The 22,774-nt window shown below is 46.7% G+C and overlaps 1 protein-coding gene across 1 annotated transcript in view; it reads right to left on the bottom strand.

Moving 5' to 3' along the window:
- Positions 1–909: 909 nt before the first annotated feature.
- The window catches only part of PAPSS2 (3'-phosphoadenosine 5'-phosphosulfate synthase 2), a 73,819-nt gene continuing 51,954 nt past the window's right edge, over positions 910–22,774 (bottom strand). The window contains exons 8-12 of the mRNA XM_039238546.1: positions 14,175–14,380; positions 7,115–7,250; positions 4,864–5,132; positions 3,320–3,549; positions 910–2,747 (exon numbers count right to left, since the gene is read on the bottom strand). Of these exons, the coding sequence (XP_039094477.1) occupies positions 2,606–2,747; positions 3,320–3,549; positions 4,864–5,132; positions 7,115–7,250; positions 14,175–14,380 (983 nt within the window). The 3' untranslated portion in view covers positions 910–2,605. The remainder of the gene's footprint in view (positions 2,748–3,319; positions 3,550–4,863; positions 5,133–7,114; positions 7,251–14,174; positions 14,381–22,774) is intronic.

The raw sequence follows: 22,774 nt of genomic DNA, 5'->3' as shown, positions 1-22,774 counted from the left end.
GAGCCTGGAGCCTGCTTCAGAGTCTGTGTCTCCCTCTCTCAGCCCCTCCCCTCCTCATGCTCGGCCTCTCTTTTATCTCAAAAATAAACAAACATGAAAACAAAGAAAGAAAAATGTTTGCTTGTCTTGCAGAACACTCAGAACAAGTTACTCGCAATCCAAGGTTTTTACTGTATTTGGAAGTTCTGCCCTTATCTGACCAAATGACTTACATATGCCTTTCCAGGATTTTTGCCCTGCCCTGTACTGTCTGGCATCCTCCCTGGGCACCTCTTGTATCTCCGTGTCCTTACACATTTCCTGCCCTACTATGTGCAACTAATTGCCGCTAGGAACAAGTGAGCAGGCTTTGGACAGGAAGAGGGAGATACAAGGAGTGACAGCCTCCAGTGGCTCTTACACCAGTGTTCTACGAAGTGAGGGTCGACAGCAAAATATGCACACAGAGTTTGGAGACAGAAGGGAGGCAGCCAGTGAGGGACAAACCCCCAACTACCAGGTGCCCGGAGGCCACTGAAGTAGGGATGGAAACATGCCCTTCCTCAGGTGGCTGAGGTTCGAGGAGGTACTGGAGTGGATGAAATAGATACAAAACAATACAAAAATACCGCTCCCCACCCTGCTGGTGGAAATCCCTGGGGACACTTTGAGACCAGGAAGCAAGTTAGAAAAGGGTCAGACCTTCTGCAGGGACATCCTGAGGGGAGTCCCTAATCTATCAAGTCACCCCCGAACACACCAGGAGCCGTTCACACACACAGCACGGTTTACACAGGGACTCGAACAAGGGCAAACAGACTCTTCATTGCAGAGGGATGCTGCCGTTCCTCTCCGGTTATACAGAGTCACACCGCTCTCGTCAGTCATGGGCCAACCCACACTCAGCGTCACAGGCAGAAAAGACTCCGCTTCCAGTTTGAGAATTTATTAAAATAAAAACAAGGATCACTTGTCTGTAGAAATATAATCATTTGCACTATGTGTGATACTAAGAGCAGAAAAGCAGTTTTAAATACATTTTTAAAATCACAAAATATATCAGTTAAGGCACTACACTCTGTCCCGTGTTTTCAATAAATATGCTGTTGTTTTAAAAAGGCAGTGATGAGTACCTCTGATTATTAAATCAATACAGGCACTATTCTAGTCAAGGCAGTTACGTTTTGCTGTGGCCATTGTATGAAATGTATTCTCAAAAGAGCTCTCATTAGCTAAGATTAGCATTAAAAAAAAAAAACTGAGAATATGAAAAAAGTCACAGTTTTCTCTTTCCAGTTTTAAGTCTCTCCCAGAGAGACCCAGGTACACAAGGTACTGTTTCTTCATATATTCTTAGCAACAAGGAATGATGCATAAAGTACAAAAGATCACCTCCCAAGAAGTAAAGCCATTGGAGGTTAGGTGTCTCGGCACAGCATATGTCTTTGGGAAAGTTTTTCTAAAGTTTTATTTTTTGCAGCCGCACTAAGATCAGCAGCTTTGGGAAAACCCTGGACCTCCTTGTATCCAAGAAGGCTGCTTTGTAAATGCCCTGGTGCAAGGAGTTTGGCTGAGCAACTGAGCAACGTACGGTGCGGACAGAGCACCAGACGGGGAGTCAAGCGGAGGTGTGCCCGTTCAGGGCCCCCGGTACTTCTGAAACGATGCCAGCGGTGCATTTTTTGGGCAGCCTCAGCAGCTCACAGAGCATGTGCTATGCAACATCCAGCGTGGTCCCCCTGTAAGACCGAAGGGTTGGAAGCCACGTTTTCTGCGGTCTCTTCCCATCCCAGCAGCTCACTAGTCTGATGGTGTGAACTGGTTTCGGCCACAGCCTCACTCAGGACATGATGACCACAGCAAAGAGGAGGGAAATTAACCTGTCACGACAACGCCAGATGGTTGGAGCCCAGCATGCAAATCTTTTGGTAAAAGCATGCTTGGCTCTCCAATTGAAAATCGCCCTTTAACTGGACTTCGATTATTCACACAAGACCACTAAGACTTCTTCACGAGACAACAAAACTTTCTCGGCAGAACTAGGTTGCATAGATTAGAGATTAAATTTGCATTTTCACACATTTGGTGTCTCCAAGGCAGGTGAACACCATCGGGCAGCGAGGTTGTACAGGGGGTGAAAGAGGGGCAGGAACCTGGAGGCGAGCCACGCCTCACTTAGGGTGAGGACTTTCTCCCCCCTTAGGTAAGTCATACAGAAGAGGTTGCTCACCTGGTGTATTTTACTACCATGACATTGGGCAAGTGCAGCTTGGCTAGACTTACGCTGGAAAATACACTTTCTCCCTTCTGGCGAGGAAACTAGGCACACGCTCAAAGCATCAAGAAATCTGGGACCTGCCAAATCAGATGCAGTAGAGAACACACCTAATTTCATTCTGAAATCATAACAGCATTTCTATCACCTGCTCAGGTGTGGTCTTCGGTGTGACTCTCTTTTATATATTATTGAAGTTGACTTTAAATTATACACACAATTTTTAACCTCATCATAAAACATGAAAAATCAGTCACTGAGAAGCAATTGTGTATCAAGCATCTAATCACAAAAATAGAAAAGGGAATCCAAGAGCACTTCAGGAAGAAACTTCTGGAGCCAGAGGGCATTTTAGTTGTTCTTCTCCAGGGACCGGTAATAATCCGTCAGGACTTTCCACGCTTTGGGAGCCATGAAGCCGTCCGGGGGATTCTCTCCTTCCCGGGCCAGCTTCCTCATCCGGGTCCCTGAGATGAAGTCAAATTCGTTGTGCCTGTCACAGGACAGCAACACAGAACTCAGCGTGGGTGAGGCACATCGACCCTAAATATGCCCGCAGTAGGTCAGAGGGGTGTTTAGACCCTGTTTTTTCTTTCTGTAAAATGCTGCACCTTCTGGAGTGGGCAGTTCACTAGATCTTCGGTAAAGGAACTTGCACAAGAAAGGGCGACTAATGGCAGGTGTGCATTAACATGTCCTGTGTACCTGCTCTGTCTTCTGCTGTCCCACCTGTGCCTGTGAGCTCTGAATGGGGCGAGGGCACTGTGAGTGCTCACTGAGCTCTTTTCTACACTGGCTTCCTCTCCCTGCATGTGCCAGACAGTTGTATGTCCCCAGGAAGACATGTTGAGAGCCATGGATGGACCCTCTAGTGACATACAAGGCGGCCATGCTACGACTTTATGGGGACACACCATGTGTAGGACCCGGTCTTAGCCTTCAAGGGACTCTCATTCCTATTAGGAGAAGGCAGGGATGCCCTGGAGAGCTTGCGAAGAGCCAGAGCTTTGCCTCATCATTCTGGTTGAGCAGATGTTGGTTAAAGAATTTTCCTCAGGAACCTACCTTGCTGGATCATAGAAGTCCATGGCTTTCTTGCCTTTGTTGTAGGCAGCCACTCTGAATGGAATGATTTCCACAGAGGTCAGGCCAGGGGCCATGCTCAAGACCTTGCCCCCGTGAGTGGGTTCATACAGGTCTTTCTTGGTCTCAGGGTGGGGCATTCCAGCAGGGTCCCGGCCCACGATGTAGAAGTTGGCCCCTGCAATCATCCGGGACCTACAGTGCCACTGGACCTAGGAGACATCACAGGAGGGAGATGCTGGTCACCACTGGCCAACTCTTGGGTCCCGGTTTACAGAGATGCCTTTATTCTGCTTTAGAAGTAATTCAGTGATAGGATCGCCTAAATAGGTGTAGGAAGTCAGTGGGGTGTCGAAGACCCCAACCTCTTCTTCATGCCTGTTTACATGAGGTGGGGTAGGAGCTTTAGACCCAAATCCCCTGCCTGATCCCCCAGCTTCCTGAAACCTTCCTAATCGTGCTCTCCAAACAGGCAGGCGAACCAGGAGCATGGGGGCCTTACTGTTCTACAGAACCATGTGAATCTTACTTCCCAGGCCCTTCCTATTCAGAAATAAATCACAGCTTAAAGGAAATTGCAAATTCCAACATCTCCAATCATCTAGTTGCCAATAATGAGCTGATTCTACACAGGTATCAAATCTAGTTGGACACAAACATTGGAATTTCAAAAGGAACTGTCTTCTCTAAAGCTCCGATAGAACTATGGAGGGTAGAGAAGAGAGCCAGAGGCCAGGCACTTTGATCTGGTTGGAGAGACTTAATTTATTAAACTCGGTTTGGGGCATTCCAAAGGGCTGAGACCCTTACAATTCATCATACTTCCTGCAAACGTGTTCAAACCCACTACAGTGACGGTCCAGTGGGACAAAGAAAATCTCTGTTTGACGGGCTCTCTGTGTTATGATCAAAGGGGACACTGAGCTTTTAGAGACACACTCCCCTTTCTAATGGAGCTGACGGGGAGTGTGTGGTGACTCAGAGTGGCTAGAGCTTTGGAAATTGAATGCCAAGCTCGCTATAATTTGCCCAATGACTCTAGTTAAGCTGCACTGTCCTCCTTACCCACATGCCAACCTCCATGTTCTCAGAGGCAGTGTAACAGGCTCAACTTGGTGTTTCTAGCATTTTTACAAACATGAAACGGAAACCTAATGAAGTTGGATAAAGAAGAGAGACCAGGGGGCACCTGGGTGGCTCAGTCAGTTAAGTGTCCAACTTCAGCTCAGGTCATGATCTCACGGCTGGTGATTCAAGCCCCACATCCAGCTCTGGGCTGACAGCTCAGAGCCTGGAGCCTGCTTTGGATTCTGTCTGTCTCTCTCTCTCTCTGCCCCTCCCCTGCTTATGCTCTGTCTCAAAAATAAATATAACATTTTTTTAAATTAAAAATAAAAATAAAAAGACCAGAAGATTCCAGAATCTGCTCATGAGGGAAGAGAGTCCCAGAGCCTCATTCACTCCTCTTAAGTCAAGTCTAAGCCCACATTTCTGAGGCCCACAGCCCTGCCCAGGGAGCAGCTCACCTCCGTGGGGCCGGCGTACAACATCGGGGATGGGAAGATGGCCACAATGGTTGACTTGGGGTCCAGGACGCCTTCCTCGAGCACAGCTGCGTGCTGCTTCATCCGCCAGTCCAGGGGCACGTCGTCGTCCTTGGTCCAGCCGCCCAGTGGGTGCAGCAGCAGCACGGGGTGCTTGTAGCCCCTCTCCAGGAGCCGGCGGCGGGTGTCCTGCATCAGCAGAGCGTGGCCGTTGTGGACGGGATTGCGCAGCTGGAAGGCAAACACCGCATCTGGGGAGGGAGAGGAGAAAGGCGAGGTGAAGGAAATGTACACTGTCACTGTCTGCAAGAACAGACCAGAGGAAATGCAGGGGTAGGGGCTCCCCTCTACTTGCGAGAATCGCTTAATAAAGCCAGTTAGACCTTCGATTTTCAAAGAAAGGAAGGAAACATAGCTATGTCTATGGCTTAGAACAATTGCTTTCAAAAATCATCCGGGGGGGCGCGTGGGGGGCTCAATTGACTAAGCATTTGACTTTGGCTCAGGTCATGATTTCAGGGTTCGTGGGTTCAAGCCCCGCGTCGGGCTCTGTGCTGCCAGCTCAGAGCCTGGAGCCTGTTTCAGATTCTGTGTCTCTGCCCCTCCTCTCTGCCCCTCCCCTGCTCATATTCTGTCTCTCTCTCTAAACTAAATAAAACATTAAAAAAAAATTATCCAGAGACTCCACCTAGGGCTTCAGGGCTGTTACTCCAAAGGTGCCCACAATCCCAGACCGCGTTCACGGGGCCAGGACACACAGCCACGAAGCCCTAATGGAACAGCCTGACTCAGAAATGAAGACATCTGTGGCCAGAGCCTTTCTGGCCAAGCACAGCTCAGACCAGAGCCGGTGCTAGTTAGTCCTCAGTTTCCCCTCTGCTCCTGTCTCATCCCCAGCATGGGAACCACGACCAACACCCTCTGGGGCCTGGGAAAAGTTTCAATGATCTAAAGACATTAAAAAAAATATTTCACCTTCAACTGTTAAAAAAAAAAAATCTCCAAAACTACTCCACTTGATGATGGGCTCCTGGGGCGCCTGGGTGGCTCAGTCGGTTGAACGTCTGACTCTTGACTTCAGCTCAGGTCATGATCTCAATATTTTGTGGTCATTTAAGCCCCACATCAGGGTCTGTGCTGACAGTGTGGAGCCTGCTTGGGATTCTCTCTCTCTCTCTGTCCCTCCCTTGCTTGCTCTTTCTCTCAAAATAAATAAATGAAACTTAAATAATGGGCTCCTGAGAGGCTTAATTTTTCCTTCTAGTTATGAAAGAAATACCCATTTTGGGAAACACAGAAAAGCCCAAAACAGGATATAAAAACCACTTACAATCCTATCATGACTTTTTCTCTTTTTCAAAATACGTAAAGTGAAAATCTTTCTGCCCCTTGGTCTTAACTCAGTCCCCAAGAGGAAGCCACTGTCACCTGTGGTTTGGCGTACATGCGAAAGGACCTTGTCTTCTATACACAGAGGTAGCTCAGGGTTTTAAGAAAAATTTTGTTTTATTTTGTTTTCCAAAATTATGCTGTACATGTTGTTCTGCAGTTTTGCTTAATAAATACACTTGGGGTATTTTTCTGTGTCAGTGCATATTGTTAACACCTGCAGTTCTTCCAATACATGGATATACTTCAACCTTATAAACTGATTACAGTTTGTACCAATACACATGCTGATAGAGGCTTCCAGCTTTTTAAAACTAAGCACGCCAGGGCGCCTGGGGGGCTCAGTCCGTTAAGCATAAGACTCTTGGCTTTGGCTCAGCTCATGATCTCGCGGTTTGGGTTCGAGCCCTGCAAAGGTCCTCTGCCCCTCCCCTGCTTGCTTGCTCTCTGTCTCTCTCTCTCAAAATAAATAAACTTTAAAAAAAAAAAAAAAAAAAAAACAATGTAAAAAAAATTTTAAGGGGCGCCTGGGTGGCTCAGTCGGTTAAGCATCCGACTTTGGCTCAGGTCATGATCTTACAGTTCGTGAGTTTGAGCCCCACATCGGGTTTTGTGCTGACAGCTCAGAGCCTGGAGCCTGTTTCAGATTCTATGTCTCCCTCTCTCTCTGACCCTCCCCTGTTCTCTCTCTCTCTCTCTCTCCCTCAGAAATAAATAAATCATTAAAAAAATGTTTAAAAAAATTTTTTTAAAACAATAAACATGCCAGTTCCTGATATCTTCAATTCTGTGACAGGAGGGTGGCGAGGAGCATTGACAAATGCGCTGGACCCAGCCTACTCACCGGCATTCATTTCTTTACATTTCTGCTTGAGCTCCAGAGGCGTCAGGCGGTACTGGTCCAGCCCGTCATTCCACCTGATTCTCTCCAGCACCTGCAGGTCTCCACCAACCAGCCAGTCCCCACTTTCCATCACCATCTAGAAAGACCATTGGTAAAGTTGTTGGAGATTAGATTGGCTTCTGTTTTACCCGAAAAAAAAAAAAAAAAACTTTTCTCCTTCTGAGCCGATTTTGTGTTCCTGTTGAAGAGCACCCTTCAGCTTGCAAGCATTTCTAGCTCAGTCCTGCTCACGCTGTTTGGTCTCTTGGCCCCTTTATACTTTTCAGAATTACTGAGGACCCCCAAAGAGCTTTCACTTATGTGGCTCATATCTATCATATTTTCCATGTTAGAAATTAAAACTGGGAAATTTAGGGGCACCTGGGTGGCTCAGTCAGTTGGGCGTCCGACTTCGGCTCAGGTCATGATCTCACGGTTCGTGGGTTCGAGCCCCGCGTCGGGCTCTGTGCTGGTGGCTAGCTCAGAGCCTGGAGCCTGCTTCGGATTCTGTGTCTCCCTCTCTTTCTGACCCTCCCCTGCTCACGCTGTCTCTTTCTCTCTCAGAAATACAGCATTTAAAAAAAATTTTTAACTGGGAAATTTTAAAAATATTTATAATTTGCTTAAAGTTAACCATAGAAACCTACTGCATATTAATATAAGTAACATTTTATTTTTAGTGAAAAATAAATGTTTTCCAAAAAAGAGAAATAGGCATTGTTTTACATGTTTGCAAATCTCTTTAATGTCTGATTTGATAGAAGGCAGTGAGGGGTGCCTCAGAGGCTCAGTCGATTAACAATCTGAGTCTTGATTTTGGCTCAGTTCATGATCTCAATGGTTCATGTGTTCAAGCCTCGCATGGAGCCTGCTTGAGATTCTCTCCTTTCTCTGCTTTTCCCTCCCTCCCTCTCAAATAAATAAATTTAAGGAAAAAAAGGAGATGTCCACATTTACTAATATTACCATGGGCCTCATCAGTTTAAGTTTTGGGAAGAGGTCAGACTCGCTGTGGCGAATAAAAGCTTTCCAACATTTTTTGTTTGAATGCTCAGTTTGAAATCATTGGCAACCAATAGATACTCTGTTGTTTTCCTTGAAGTGACGGGCTCACTTTTTTGTTTTTTGGGTTTTTTTTTTCTTTTTTAATATCTGCCAAATGACCAAGTCTGAATAGCCATAGCTTGTCCATCATTCAAACAAAAAGAGCATTCCATGAAAAAGTGGCTGGTTCTGCTCACAGCTCTGGTGCCCGACTGAGCCTCCCCTGAAACAACTGTCGTGCACCCGTGCATGTGGCAGGGCACTTGCGTGCGCTGCCCGTCCCAAGACACAGACTTTCTTTTAACGTTTTTATTTTTGAGAGAGAGAGAGACAGAGAGCAAGTGAGCGAGGATGAGTGGGGGAGGGGCAGAGAGAGAGGGGGACACAGAATCTGAAGCAGGCTCCAGGCTCTGAGCTGTCAGCAGAGATCATGACCTGAGCCGAAGTCAGACGCTCAACCAACCAACCGAGCCACCCAGGCGCGCCGCAAATATATTTTTAGAAAGTCCTACAACCCAACAACAAAGACTAAATAACCTGCTTTTTTAAATGGGTGAAAGACTTGAATAGACATTTCTCCAGAGAGAATATACAAATGGCCAACGGGATAGGAAAAGACGCTCAGCATCGCTACTCATCAGAAAAATGCAAACCTGACCCCTGTCAGGATGGCTACTGTCAGCAGCAGAAAAGGCCAAGTGCTGGCAACGATGTGGAGAAATCAGACTGTTCGTGCCCTGTTGGTGGGATTGTAAAATGGTGCAGCCACTGTGGAAAACAGTATGGAGTTTCTTCAAAAAATTAGAACATATAAACTACCACATGATCCACCAATCCAACTTCTGGGCATATTCACAAGAGAACTGAAAGCAAGATCTTGAATAGATTTGCACGCCCGTGTTCATAAAAACACCATTCACAAAAGCCAAGAGGTAGAAGCTGCCCAAGGATCCATCAGCAGAGGCATGGATAAACCATGAAGGTCGTACATACAGACAACAGAGTATTATTTAGCCTTAAAAACGGAGAACAGCCTGTCCTAGGCTACAACATGGATGAACCTTGAAGATATTATGCTAAATGAAATAAGCCATTCGCAGCAAAGATTAATACTCTATCATCCCACTCACAGGAGGCATCTAAAACTAGTCAAATTCATAGAAACAGCAAATAGGAGGCTTGCTACCTGGGAGGGGAGGGGAGTCATTGTTTGACGGGTATAGAGTTTCAGATTTGCCAAGTGAAAACATTCTGGAACTCCATTTCACAACAAAGTGAATAGCCTTAACACTACTGAATGCTATGCTCAAAAATGCTTAAGATGGTGTTAGGTAACAGGCTTTTGGCATAGATAAATTGAGATTATGACCCATTTTTTACTCAGTGCGGATTTCACCGAGGTCACCATTAATACCCTCACTTGTCAAAGTCTCAGTTGAAAAGGTGACTTTGGGAAAGAGTCAGTAAGGAACAGAAAATGGAAACCTTTAGGAAACACCATGTGCACTGTGTCTTACACTATCGATGACCCAACTCTGCCCGCCTGTGGTTGTGGCCTTTCTGTCAGGGCAAAGAAGCCTCAGTGGGCAGGAGCAGTCAGTCTACATCTGCAAGGTCTAGGTCATGACCTGGGCACCTGGGACTCCAGGATTCCCTGCACAGCGAGCCCTGAGCTGGCTCCCAGGAGTCAGAGCGCTTCACCCCCAAGCCTGTCTCTCCAGGGTGAACCCTGCAGCCAGGGCAGTGCTGGCTCTGGAGACTGGCCAAGTGAGAGGAGTCCCTCAGGGGTGTGGCTGGAGCTAAGACACCCAGCCCGGGGAGCCCTCACGGCGTGGGACAAGGCCAAGGATAGAAGAGGAAGGAGGCACCATGTTCTGGTGCAGAATCAAAAAGCTTACCTTGGAATCTGACCTTCTGGGTTATTCTCAAGGCATAGTTGTCAAAGAAGGATGGGATGCGTTTTATCTGACAGTTTGTGAGTTAGATATGTAACCTTTAAATACGGTATACAGGCTTCCGTTTGTAGGCTTGCCCCGGGCCCCACAAATGTTAGGGGTGAGCCTGGCATGAGGAGTGGCCATAGGAATGAAAAGGAAAAACAAGCCAGTGTGGGACAGAAGGAAGAAAGTCCGGTGCTCCCCCCTCACAGGAGGGAAGACACCCTCCGGCCTGACGGGACACACGGGGTCAAGGGGTCATCACCCACTTGGAGACATCCAAATCGGGTCACAAGGCGTACCTTCAACTCACACAGGCTGAGTGTCAGCTATATCTCAATAAGGCTGGGGAAAGTAGAAAAACATGACCTTTGTTTTGTCTATAAACCTCAACATGACCCATTTAATGCTGTGATCACTTACAACCCACAACCTTGTAAAGCATGGGTCTCAGTTGCCAAGATGGAGGTTATAGAAAGTCCAACTCCACAATCAGTTCATGATCTCATAACCCTTCCACTGATCAAATTCCATAACTGCTCTTGCACCGTCCAAGGACAATGTGGTCGCCTATAAAGTCAGCAGGAGAGGGCCCAGGAGTAGCGAGATAAAGCTAATGGATTTAAAGCGCCAAGCTGGAAGACGCCAAGGCACCAAGGGTCTGTGTACCCCTGGTTCACATCCCATTGTGGCCAGAGGCTGGAGCTTATAATGACTTGCGTTCCATCTGGGCTCAGGATCTGGGGAACTGGGATACAGTCATGGCTCTCAAAAGAGGGTGATTTTGCCAATATCTGAAGACAATTTTGATTGTCATGATGGGGGTGGGGAAGGGTGTGCTATTGGCATCTAGTGCATTGAGGCCAGAAATGCTACTACATACCAGCATGGCATGGGACAGTCCCTACAGCAGAGAATTATCCAGTCCCAATGTCAATAGTGCTGTGGTTGAGAAACTGGGTAGAAAGGGTGATTTTCAAGGGATTTGGTTGCGTGGCCCCCCCATCTAAACTCGGTGCCGAGGAAAATCACTTAATAAGATATTGTCAAATACGCTTACCTATGCATTTACTTTCTCTTCATTGCCCCAGTCAGGCTACGGATAAAATTTTGAAAGATTTAACACCCCAAAATCCCTAGGGGTGCAGTAACTCATTCTGGCCACTAGGGGTCCACCCTCTATCGTTCTGCGGGTGAAGACAACATTGAACCAATCTGGTTCACAAACGAGGCCTGTGTCTATCTGCAAAGCAGTGCTGAAAACTATGCTTTGGGCATTTTTGAGACGGGGAGGGGACACAGGGCATCTCACTCCCCAGGATGGTCCAGCGGGCCCCAGAACTGAGATCCTGCTACCAGACTGGGAGGTTGGGTGTCTCTGCCCAGTCCTCCAGCCCCCAGGCAGGGGAACGCAGCTGCAGAGGTTGTAGACCGGGAGCAGTGAGGAACAGGCTGGGGGGGGGGGGGGGGGGGGGGGGGGGGGGGGGGGGGGGGGGGGGGGGGGGGGGGGGGGGGGTTACTGAGCAGGGCAGTGAAAGGGGAGCTGAGCTAGGCAACAGAAATGCAGAAATGGAGAGCAGGATCCAGAGATCAGCATCAAGAGTCAGAGACACCAAGACGGTGCACATGGAGAATATATATCCATTTTTGTGCTGTCCATCCGCCTCAGGGAATGCTGGGGCCGCAAGGAGGTCGGAGGGGACAGAGGGGACAAAGGGGACGGGGACATGCTTCATTTGCATACAGGAGAAGAGGCAGAGCTCAAGCACACACAGTCGTCTCCCAGACGGCAGGACAGGGCACCCAGGACCCCCAGGACCCCCTCCAAACCGACCCGCATGGGCACTGCCTTCAGAGGGACCTACGCTCTGGCTCCACGCAGCCCCCGGCCCTGGAGCTGCCGGAAGCTCCGCAGAGAACGAGACAGACCGAGATGTGGCAGGAGAGTAAGAAGTGACAAACAAGAAGGGCCACTGATTGTTACCAAGACCACAGGTCAGGCCTGGCTTCTAAGAAATCCAGAGCTCCAGGGCCCCTGGGTGGTTCAGTTGGTAAAGCATCTGGCTTCGGCTCAGGTCATGATCTCACAGTTCATGAGTTCGAGCCCTACATCGGGGCTCTGTGCTGACAGTGCAGAGCCTGCTTGAGATTCTCTCTTCCTCTCTCTGTGCCCCCTCCCCTGTGCTCACTTGCGCTCTCTCTCTCTCTCAAAACAAAAAAGTAAACTTAAAAAAAACAAAAAAGAAATCCTGAGCTCCAAGTGCCAACACATGTTGTAAGGCAAAATGAAAAGAAATAATTGCTTCAAGCTTCTTTAGTTTTTTTTTTTGTTTTCTTTTAGTGCTTATCATGTAGATGTGGATGATAGGCCCCAGAGATTAGAAATTTCTGAAGTAGGAAGATAAAAGGTCACTATTATTCATTCCTTAGGTCACTGACCAAAGATAGGTTCCCAACCCTGTGCAATTACAATCAGGAAATAAATGAACCACAGGCATGATGAGGCCCAGGACACAGTTCCTGAAATCACTCTCAGTCAGCGTCCAGCCATTTCAAGAACGGTCTGCCAGCCTCTGAGACAGAATCTGTTCAGATGACTTTGAGTTAGATGTGCGTGAAGATTAAAGATGCTTAATCTGCAGGACAGATTGCTGAGTCCAATAAGTGAAAAGCGGCCCACTGACCTCTTGTGTTGAGAGGCCATCATGTCACGGGGTGGGGGGGGGGGGGGCCTTGAAAGAGCCCTTCCTACCTTGCCACATTTCACAACTGAAGGAAACAAAACAAACATTTGCCCAACCAATTCCAATAGGTTTGTTCAAACAGCTGTTTTCTAGGGTCATGGGGCTGGGGAGATCCTAGAGTTATATTGAGTCTGGCCCCTCCTTTCACTGATGAAGAAACTGAGGCCCAGACCTTGTGTGATCACAAGGCTTCTAACCGCTCTTTGACCCCATGAACTTTTTTTTTTTTCTTCTGAGAGAGAGAGAGAGAGAGAGAGACAGCGTGAACAGGGGAGAGTCAGAGAGAGAGGGTGATACACAATCTGAAGCAGGCTCCAGGCTCTGAGCTAGCTGTCAGCACAGAGCCCAACGTGGGGCTCGAACCCACGAACCGTGAGATCATGACCTGAGCTGAAGCCGGACACTTAACCGACTGACCTACTCAGGTGCCCCCCATGAACTTTCTCAAAGTTAGTTATTCCAGCTGGGAAAGCTGGTAAGTCAAATTCCTAGTGCAGGGCTTTTTGAAAATTCAACCATCATGCTCGGGTATTGGGTGAGGGGTGGCTTTTGCATTCAGTTTCACATACTTTTCTTTTTGGGAAATGAACCACACCCAGTAATTCCATGATAGTTCCCATTCCTGCCCCTCCCCCAACCCCGCCAAGCAGAGGTTGTGAAGGAATCCCAGGAAGATTAGCCTATTTTGCCCATAGGCAGAATGGACTCAAGATGATCCTAATCAGATGACCACATTTTTCAATCTTAAAATAGCCACTAACAAAAAATGTGCTATTTCCCTCTGGAAACTCTGCCACCGTGTGCACGGACTTTTGTTTACTGAAGGGATGTCACTGATCCGCTTAACTGGCCACAGAGCATGAACTCAGAGTCTCTTACCAGGGTTTGGTTGGACCCATTCTGCATGAAGGAATGCACTTCGCCGGTGAATGTTCAAGATGGAAAGCGCCACAAGCCCTAGTCCAGGGCGCAGCTGCAGCTCTGACTTTTGCCCTTTACTCAAGATGCCAGGCTAAATGACACCCAGTCCAGTTGTCTCCCATTTAGCTGAGGGAGCTGCCATCACGGCATGGGAGGACTCAGTGGATCGTTCAGAGCAGCCCTCATACAGAAAGACATTTCTCTGCCCCTTTCTAAGAAGAGCTCCCAAGGCAAAGCCTGCAAATCCTTCCTTAGAAATGCATTCCTCCATCTACCTGGGTATCTCTAAGTCCTTCGTGAAGGAATAAAAAGGAATGCTTTCTGTCCTACATCGAAAGAGAACAAGAAAGCCCTTCCAAAGGCCTTGCAACTTACTTTGATATGTGGGTGTTTTGCACACACCGTCCCCCACACACGGGAACAACGCTCCTCCTTTCTGTGTTCGTAGAACTCAGGGTCTCGTAAGATGGCCACCCTCCGTCCATCGTAGGTCAGGACAAATTCACTGCGTCCCTCCAGCCGGGCCTTATCATCCTCAGAGACAGGCAGTACGATGGGGATGCTCATGCTGATCACTCCGTCTGTGGAAGGAGGTGCAAGATGTGTGAATGTGGGATCCAAGGCGTGCCATCCTTGAAGGATGACTCGAATGTGCATAATGTCAATTCGGAACATTTCCTGCAAAGGGCACAAAGACCTGAATCCTACGTGGTTGTGTTGGCTGCACCAACTTCTCAAGAATCTCTGGCAAGAAGTCCTTGAGAGGCTTCTCAAAGCAAGAGACAGAGGCGTCTGTGAAACGTGGGCTGCGTTTCAAATCATGGAGGTGGCTTCAGTAAGTGATCTAACTTGGGGGATGATGAAGGGGGCACCTCTCTTCTGAGTTCCCTTTTGAAAGCATGGTGCTGACCTCAACATACTAGAGAGTTTAAGGTAGAGATGCAATAAAGATTGGCCAAACCAACCCAAACAAAAATCTCTGGTCTTTCTTGGAAATGAACCTTGTAACAGCATTGGCCAATCTCTCGTTATCGGCTAGGCTCTCATTGTGCTCCCAACACACTCTATTGAAAAAGAAAAAATGAGTCAGACCATTAACACTAACAGGTAGGAACACCTGCTCTTCTGTTTACTACCGTCCAGACTCAGCATCACCCCTGAAGGTCGCCATCCTCGCTAGCTCAACTGCAACCAGTCAGAAAACACAGAGAAGGGAAAACCATGCACAGCTGATTTCCTAAAATTCATGATTTCCTCTGGTCAGTGAGCACCTCTCCTCTTTACTCAAAGTCTCTTACGTTAGAAGGAATTTAAGTAAACTGGCATTCTGGTCTCTCAGTATCCAACACAGCAAACTGGAAGGTGTGGGAGGTGGTGGTCAGAGAATTTACGTCTTCAGTTGCAACCAAGCCTCACGAGCTTTACCTCAAAGGAAGAGGCAGGAACACGACTTAAAAACTAACATGGAAACTTTATGTGTCCACTCAGCTAGGCTGCAGCTCCCAGGCAGTTGGCCAAATGTTACTCTAGATGTTTCTCTGAAGGCATTTTTAAGATGAGATGAACGTGCAAGTCAGTAGACTTCGGGCAGAACAGATTCCCCTCTGTAAGGTGGTGGGCCTCATAGAATCACTTGAAGGACTCAAAAGAAAAAGATTGACTTTCTAGGAAGAAGAGGGAATTCTGCCCACAGACTGTGGAATTACATCTTCCCCGGGGTCTCTCACCTGCCAGCCTATCCTGCAAATCTCGGACTTGCCAAGCCTCTGCAATTGCGTGAGCCAGTTCCTTAAAATCAATCTCTCCCTCTCTCTCTCTGTGACCCCCATCCCCACTCCAGTCTCCAGTTTCTCTGGAGAAAACAGACTAATAAAGAAAGCAAAAGTAGAGTCACATGGGTTCCTTGTGTGTGAGGCCAAATAACCGCTCAGGGGACCATTATGTTAGCACTCAGCTCCATAGTGACAATGAAGTCACTTTAAAAAAAACTGGGGGCAGGGGACACCTGGGTGGTTCAGTCAGTTGAACGTCTGACTGATTCTTGGTTTCAGGTCATGATCTCACGTTTTGTGAGTTCCAGCCCCACATCGGGCCCTAAGCTAACAGCACAGAGCCTGATTGGGTTTCTTTCTCCTTCTCTTTCTGCCCCTCCCCCGCTTGTGCAGTCTCTGTGTCTCTCAAAATAAGCAAATAAACTTAAAAAAATGTATTAAAAAATTTTTTAAATTTTTAACATTTATTCATTTTTTGAGAGACAGAGTATGAGCAGGGTTGGGGCAGAGAGAAAGGAAGACACAGAATCTGAAGCAGGCTCCAGGCCCTGAGCTGTCAGCACAGAGCCTCATGCGGGGCTCAAACCCATGAACTGCGAGATCATGACCTGAGCTGAAGTCAGACGTTTAACCAACGGAGCCACCCAGGAGCCCCTGATGATGTCACTTTTACAGTTTCCTTGTATTTAGCACATTTTAAAAGTAAATATGAAATCATTTGGGGTTTTTTAGAGGTGCATTTTTTAATATTTCTAGACAAAATGGTTAAAAAGATCTCATTTCTTAATGAGGCTATATAATATAAAAGAAATGACCCAGGGGTGCTTGGATGGCTCAGTCGGTTGAGTGTCCAGCTTTGGCTCAGGTCATGATCTCACAGTAAGTTCAAGCCCCACATCAGGCTGTGTGCTGACAGCTCGGAGCCTGGAACCTGCTTTAGATTCTGTGTCTGCACAGAATCTGTCCCCTCTCTGCCCCCCCCCCCATCTCTTTCTCTCTCAAAAATTAATAAACATTAAAAAGAAAGAAAAGAAATGACCAGCTGTCTCCCCACTTCTACAGTGATGCCAAACACGCACCAACCACGTCTCTCTGCCCTACTTAAAAGTGAGAAAATGGGAACACGCCGCTGAGTATACAGCACTGAAGGATTTTAGGGAAATTTAGGAGGGCTTCCCAAGTTCGAGACTCAGGAGGGAGGAAGAGCATGTGAATAAGAAAGACATTCAACTCCATAGGAAACAAATACAGTTATTTATGGATCTGAGCAAATGTCCCCTGGATTAATGAAGTCTTTTAAACCTGACCTTCAAAACGCTGTGACTGACCTGGGAGCTCTGGTAAACCACAAGTAAGATGTTGGCATAGGAAGTCATGGGTTTTGTCGTTCAAATACCTCCTTTGTTTCAAAGGGCAAGCATTCTCCCCTTGACTGCCTGTGTCATTCATCGTCTCTGTGCTCAGTTTCCCTACTTGAAAGATGGAATAACAAATACTACGCACATCCCTGTGTTGCAGGGAATGGGCATACCGTCCAGCACTTTAGCAATGGAGGTTTATGATGGAAGATAATTCATCCCACCGTACAGTCTAGTTGAGGAAGGGGGAGAGAAGCTAACAAAGACTAACACCCTTGAGGATGTTGATGATCTAATTAGAACTCACATGTTCTGTGGATTACGGACCACACTGCTTACAATGACTTGACCAAAATAAAACAAAATGCAAAGCAAAAAGTGGGCAGGAAGCTGGAGAAAGCCTAGGTCTGCCCACCACATTCTTGCAGTGCGAGCTCCCAGCAGTTATTCTGGGTTGAAATCCAAGGGCTACTCCACTTTCCTGGTGCAATCACCTCCCTCAGTCCACTAGGTTCCTCCCCAGTGCAGCATCTGATCCATGGTCATGTTGGCCTTGAGTGAAACCTGACCTGGGGAAACAGCCCTTTCTGGCGGGTGGTCAGGATAAGAGAGCTAATTCCAGGAGTTAGAAAAGGAGTTCCACTGAGTAATAATGCCGACCAGACTCAGCCACCTGCAGGGACAATTCCACCCAGGGCAAGCAGATTTACTATGCTTTCTCTGTGAGCGTTATCAGCTTTTCCACTGTGGGAACTTATCCAACAATGTAACCCTGTGCTGAAGCATCCCTCATGCTTCACACCTGGACTCAGACTTTCAGCCTTTTCCATCGTGTGCTGCAGGTCGGCCAACACTGATCTTACGGGGATCCAATTCTGGCATACATGCTGCTGAAGTGAGCACTGATCTTACGGGGATCTACCTCGCTTTGGAAAGGTCGGTTGGGTTTTGAGTCCGTGGCTAGTCCAACACATAACTTCGTGTTTAGTGAAACAAGAACTGTTTCTACACAAAAATGAAATCACTATTTATTGTTTAACTAGGAATTTTTAAAGCTTAGTAAAGACTAGGCTTTACACAACAATGATGAAAACAATATCCAAGATAAATGGTATCTTCAGAATTTTACCTTTTCGTTCTGGTGGAATGCAGAAAGTAACAGTCGTAGCAAAGTTGTGTATTTATTCCCAGTTCTACAACTATCAATCATCATAGCTTGAAATTAAATTCATGCACAATCACACATCACAAACAAACGAAGTACAATTATCCACAATCCAACCAGGTGCATCCATTTAAATTGCATCTAAAATTGATTTATCTTTCATCAATTAAAAGTGTTTTATAAAGGCAGTGGAGAAAACATTCTGGATTTGCAAAACTAAATGAAGAACAGCTTTGAGTAGAAGTAATTAGCAGAAAGGATCATAAATTCTTTAAATCTCAGGGACAAAATGTGCAACAATAATTAGGAAACAAGTTTACTTTTGTCAGCCAAATACAACATTATAGACAACAGCTGCATCTGATCAGAAATTTCCTGTTATTTGGACTCCAATCAACAGAAGAATGTAGCATTATTCTCTTATATCTGGTTGGATCAGGAACTGTTAGCAATTCCAACTGGTTCATTTGGATTTTTTTTTTAAGTCGCATTCTTAACCATTTATAATTAATATAAATACCTAATTATAATAATTGAACTACTTGCAAAGTTAAAGTACATACCAGAAGGGGCCATGCCTAGAGAAATACAAACACAATTAAGAAACATGTTTTCAGCTCCCCACCAAGATAATCTTAAGCAACAATGTCAAGGAACAAATTCCTATTATAAAACGTCACACATACAACATATAAACATACTGAGCCCTTTGCTTCTGCTCTAACGAGTATGTGACAGCAAAACGCTGGTGACAGCAAAATTTGTACTGTCATTCAGTGCCATCCAAAAGTAATACTTAGATGATTATCTGTTTTAAAATAATTATAGCATATGTCAGAGGCACCTCCTATTTCAGCAAAAAGTTGTCTCTTGCAAGTATGTGATGTTGCATAACAACTGCCAAATGGATCCAAACCAAGTATTGGTAGGCATAGTAGCAAACTGTTCTAGAACGTCCTGGAATCCCAGATATTTAGAGGACACAAAAGTATGCCTAGAAGAACAAGTACAAAAACTAGAGCTGGGATAACTTGGATTTGAATCCAGGCTTTAAGTGAGTTATTTAATCTTTCTAATACTTATCTCCTCATATGGGCAAAATATCTTCACAGTGGTGTTACCCAGATTAAGTGTGATATCCTGTGTTAAGCGCCAGGGTCGGAATACATTAGGTGCTAAATAAATGCTGGCGGGATATATGGAAAGCCCTCAAGCCCTGCCTTGGCAAGTCAGAGCCACATAAGACTTGTCATCAAAGTTTCACGAGGCCGCCATGTTGTGACGTTCCTCAAATACCATTAGTGAAGAACTTGGCGAGCTTGAGGTGCCATTTTTTAAAATCTCAGATGAGACATTTATGACCTGAGGATCTGCAACAACCTCAAAATTATATATATAGTGAAAAATAAAGTGATACAATCGACATGGAAGTAGATCCTTGTAATATAAGGAGTAACTCCTGTTATATAATCGTCAGAAACACTTAAAATTTTTTTTTGCTTTTGGACTGAGTACCCTGAGGTGTTTGTTTGTTTTGCTTTTTGACTTAAGGAGAAATGTAAACCTTCACAAAAATTAAAACAACAAAATAGGGGTGCACGGGTGGCTCAGCGGAGCGTCTGACTTCGGCTCAGGTCATGATCTCAGTTTGTGAGTTCACGCCCCACATTGGGCTCTACGCTGACATTTCAGAGCCTGGAGCCTGCGTCGGATTCTGTGTCTCCCTCTTGCTGCCCCTCCTCTGCTCATGCTCTGTCTCTCCTTCTCTCAAAAATAAAATAAACATTAATAAAAGAATTAAATATTTTTGGGAGACATAGTCTGAATAAAAAAAAAATACTGCCTGCAGATTGTAAGTGATCAAGAAATGTACAGTTGTTTGGGTGGTAGAAGATAGAGACTACGTGTCGGTGGCTACAGAATTTCAAATGGTCATTGGTGGTGACTCAAACTTTCATGAACTGATTAAAGTGATGTCCATATGAATGGTATCTTGTTCAGCCTTCTGATATACACATCCATCACTTTTTGGAATTTAACGGTGTCTACACAGTCCAAATGCCATCAGGCCATCAGGCCAACCTCTCCCATGAGACTGTCACGGTATGTCGCAAAACAGGGTTGCGAGCCGTTTCCTCCAGACACCCTCCGGTTGCCGTCCAGGGGAAGGGAGGCCAAGCCCACCCCCTTCTACAGGAGCAGGTTTATTTTCATCTGTTGCATAGACTGCCTCAGATTTCACTGAAATTAACACATTATTTGGCTTAAAAAAAAAAAAGGCTTGGCAACCACTGATATGGGGGGAAGAACACGCACTGTTCTAGGGTTCAGAAAGCGGGCTGTATTATCTGTCTCACAAGCTCATGTCTGTCTTCAGTTCCACTCTATCTCCAGCAGCTAGAACTAACCTCACCCTGGCACATGAGGACTCTCGGTACATATTTCCTAACTGATGGACGTCTTATCTGTGCTGCTTCCACACTGATGTAACGATGGACGAGCCAGAGTCTCCTCAAGATTTCAGAGTCTTTTCATTGAATGCAGTAGGGGTCTGTTCATATACGGAAATTTACTAGTGGACCGGTTGTTCCTTAAACTTTCAGTATCCTAACGTGGTAGGTTCTGCGTCCACACAGGAGGGAATTGGGGCCAAAGAGTTAAGTAATTTGCCCCAGGTTCCTAACAAATCACTGGCCTGTGAACGCAGTGTGGCTCCACAACTCACTCTTCCCATTATGATATTCGGCCTCTACTTAGAGGTGGGCAGTACATTATATCCCTGGTGTCTATTTTTATTAATCGGTTTACATAGGAGTTGAGGAGGCTTCTGGAGGGTTGGGGCACTTTTGAATCCTAACTACAGCTAGGGATGCAGAGTCGTGTCCAGTGGGACTGTGGTGGACTCTGGGGGAGACAGTGGCGCCACCAGAAAATCCCCATAGGGAAAAAAGAGGAGTTCTGCAGAGAGCCCCGGAAACGGGCCCTGCAGGCGGGAGGGGGTAAGGGTCACAGGGGCAGTGTGGCATGTGATCTTAACTCCTGCTGACTGGCGACTGCAGGACAATAAAGGCATGTGTACACATCCCGAGATGTTTCACCCAACTCTCTTAACACCCTGGGATTCGAGCAATGCGCAAGAGTCCTCAACCGAGGTCAGCCCAGAGGGAGGGAACATTTTCCTTCCCACTTGAGACAGTCTGTGCCCTGTGGGTACAAGGACTTTAGTGGCTGGAGTGAGCAGGCGGGTCCTGAATTTCTGTGGGTGCAACAGCCACGCGTGGCCTGTGGCTGTGGCCTGACTCGGGAGCATGGGAAACACACCCTTGAGAACTCCCACGGATGCTTGGTTGTGGGTTTTGGGAAGAAGTGGGATTTCTGTTTGAGCAGGTAGGAGTCGGGAGCTTGGGGGACTCCAGTGCTGATGGGAAAGTGACCTCACTCATGTCTCCATACTGGTAGGCTGGGCGTGGGGACACATGGATGCTGTGAGCAGGGAGGGTGATAATAAGGGCTTCATCTACCTCGTGGTGGTGAGGACCATAGAAGAAAATCAAGGTGTTTTACAAATTGAAGAACACCATAAAATGAAACAAATGGCGTGTGAAGGAGGGAGAGAGAGCTGCCTAAATTCTCCAGATGGATTATTACAGCATTAGTTGTTCTTCGTCTTGGCGGATGATAGGCTCCTTTAAGAATCTATCAAAAGCTAGGAACTCCTATGGGTGCCTGGGTGGCTCACTCAGTTAAGCAGCCAACTTCAGCTCAGGTCATGATCTTGCAGTTCGTGGGTTTAAGCCCCGCGTCAGGCTCTGTGCTGACAGCTGAAAGCTTGGAGCTGCTTTGGACTCTCTGTCACATCTCTGCCCCTCCCCCACTCACACTCTGTCTCTCTCTGTCTCAATAATAAATAAACATTAAAAAAAAAAAAAGCTAGGAACTCTCAACCCAGGAAAATGCTCCTTCTCCCCCTCTTAACCACAAATGATCTGGGCCTATTCTAGGATGGTCTTTGCACTCCCCACGCCAAAGTCCTGGACCCCCCGGTTTCCATCAACGCTAACTTCTGCACCCGCACTCCCCACCCTGGTATTTTTCTTTCTGGAACAAGTACTTGTCAAAGGCGACAGCACTGTGTCTGGAATTAAATCCCCACTTTCACTGTGGTTCGCCTGTCCCTGAGCCACAGCTCTGGTTTGGGTGCTCCTGGTCAACATCTTGTCCACGTTTGGCTGCTGGACCTTGTGACATTTACTTAATGCTGCCTGCATTCAGTATTAAGAAGTCAAGAGAAATGTCACATGTCCTGGCCCTGTAACATCTATCGGAAAGGAGAGCAGCCTGGTATGGAAACGCTCTGGGCCAGAAGTCGGGAGGCTCTGGTCTCTGGTCTTGGACAAGAAGTATGAACTCAAGCAAAGCACTTAGCCTGAGATCAGCTTCCTCATCTGCAAAGAGGGTGATAATCACTGCCTTGTCTTCCAGGGCTTTCATGAAGATCAAATTAAATAATGGCTGAGAGTATGCTCTGCAGATACGCGTTCCTGTTGTTGTAAAGGCAGGCCACGAGGAAAGCCATCAGATTTGGGACTGTTCTCATATCTGAGACATGAAGGTCCCCGGTGAGGAGACTTTATCAGGCCAATCAGAATAAGAGAGGAGGGGTCTATTTTGACCAGAGCC

This window comes from Hyaena hyaena, unplaced genomic scaffold (genome assembly GCF_003009895.1).
Source record: "Hyaena hyaena isolate Hyena2069 unplaced genomic scaffold, ASM300989v1 scaffold_141, whole genome shotgun sequence".
Taxonomy (NCBI): Eukaryota; Metazoa; Chordata; class Mammalia; order Carnivora; family Hyaenidae; genus Hyaena; species Hyaena hyaena.
This window is presented reverse-complemented; position numbering and strand designations above follow the sequence as displayed.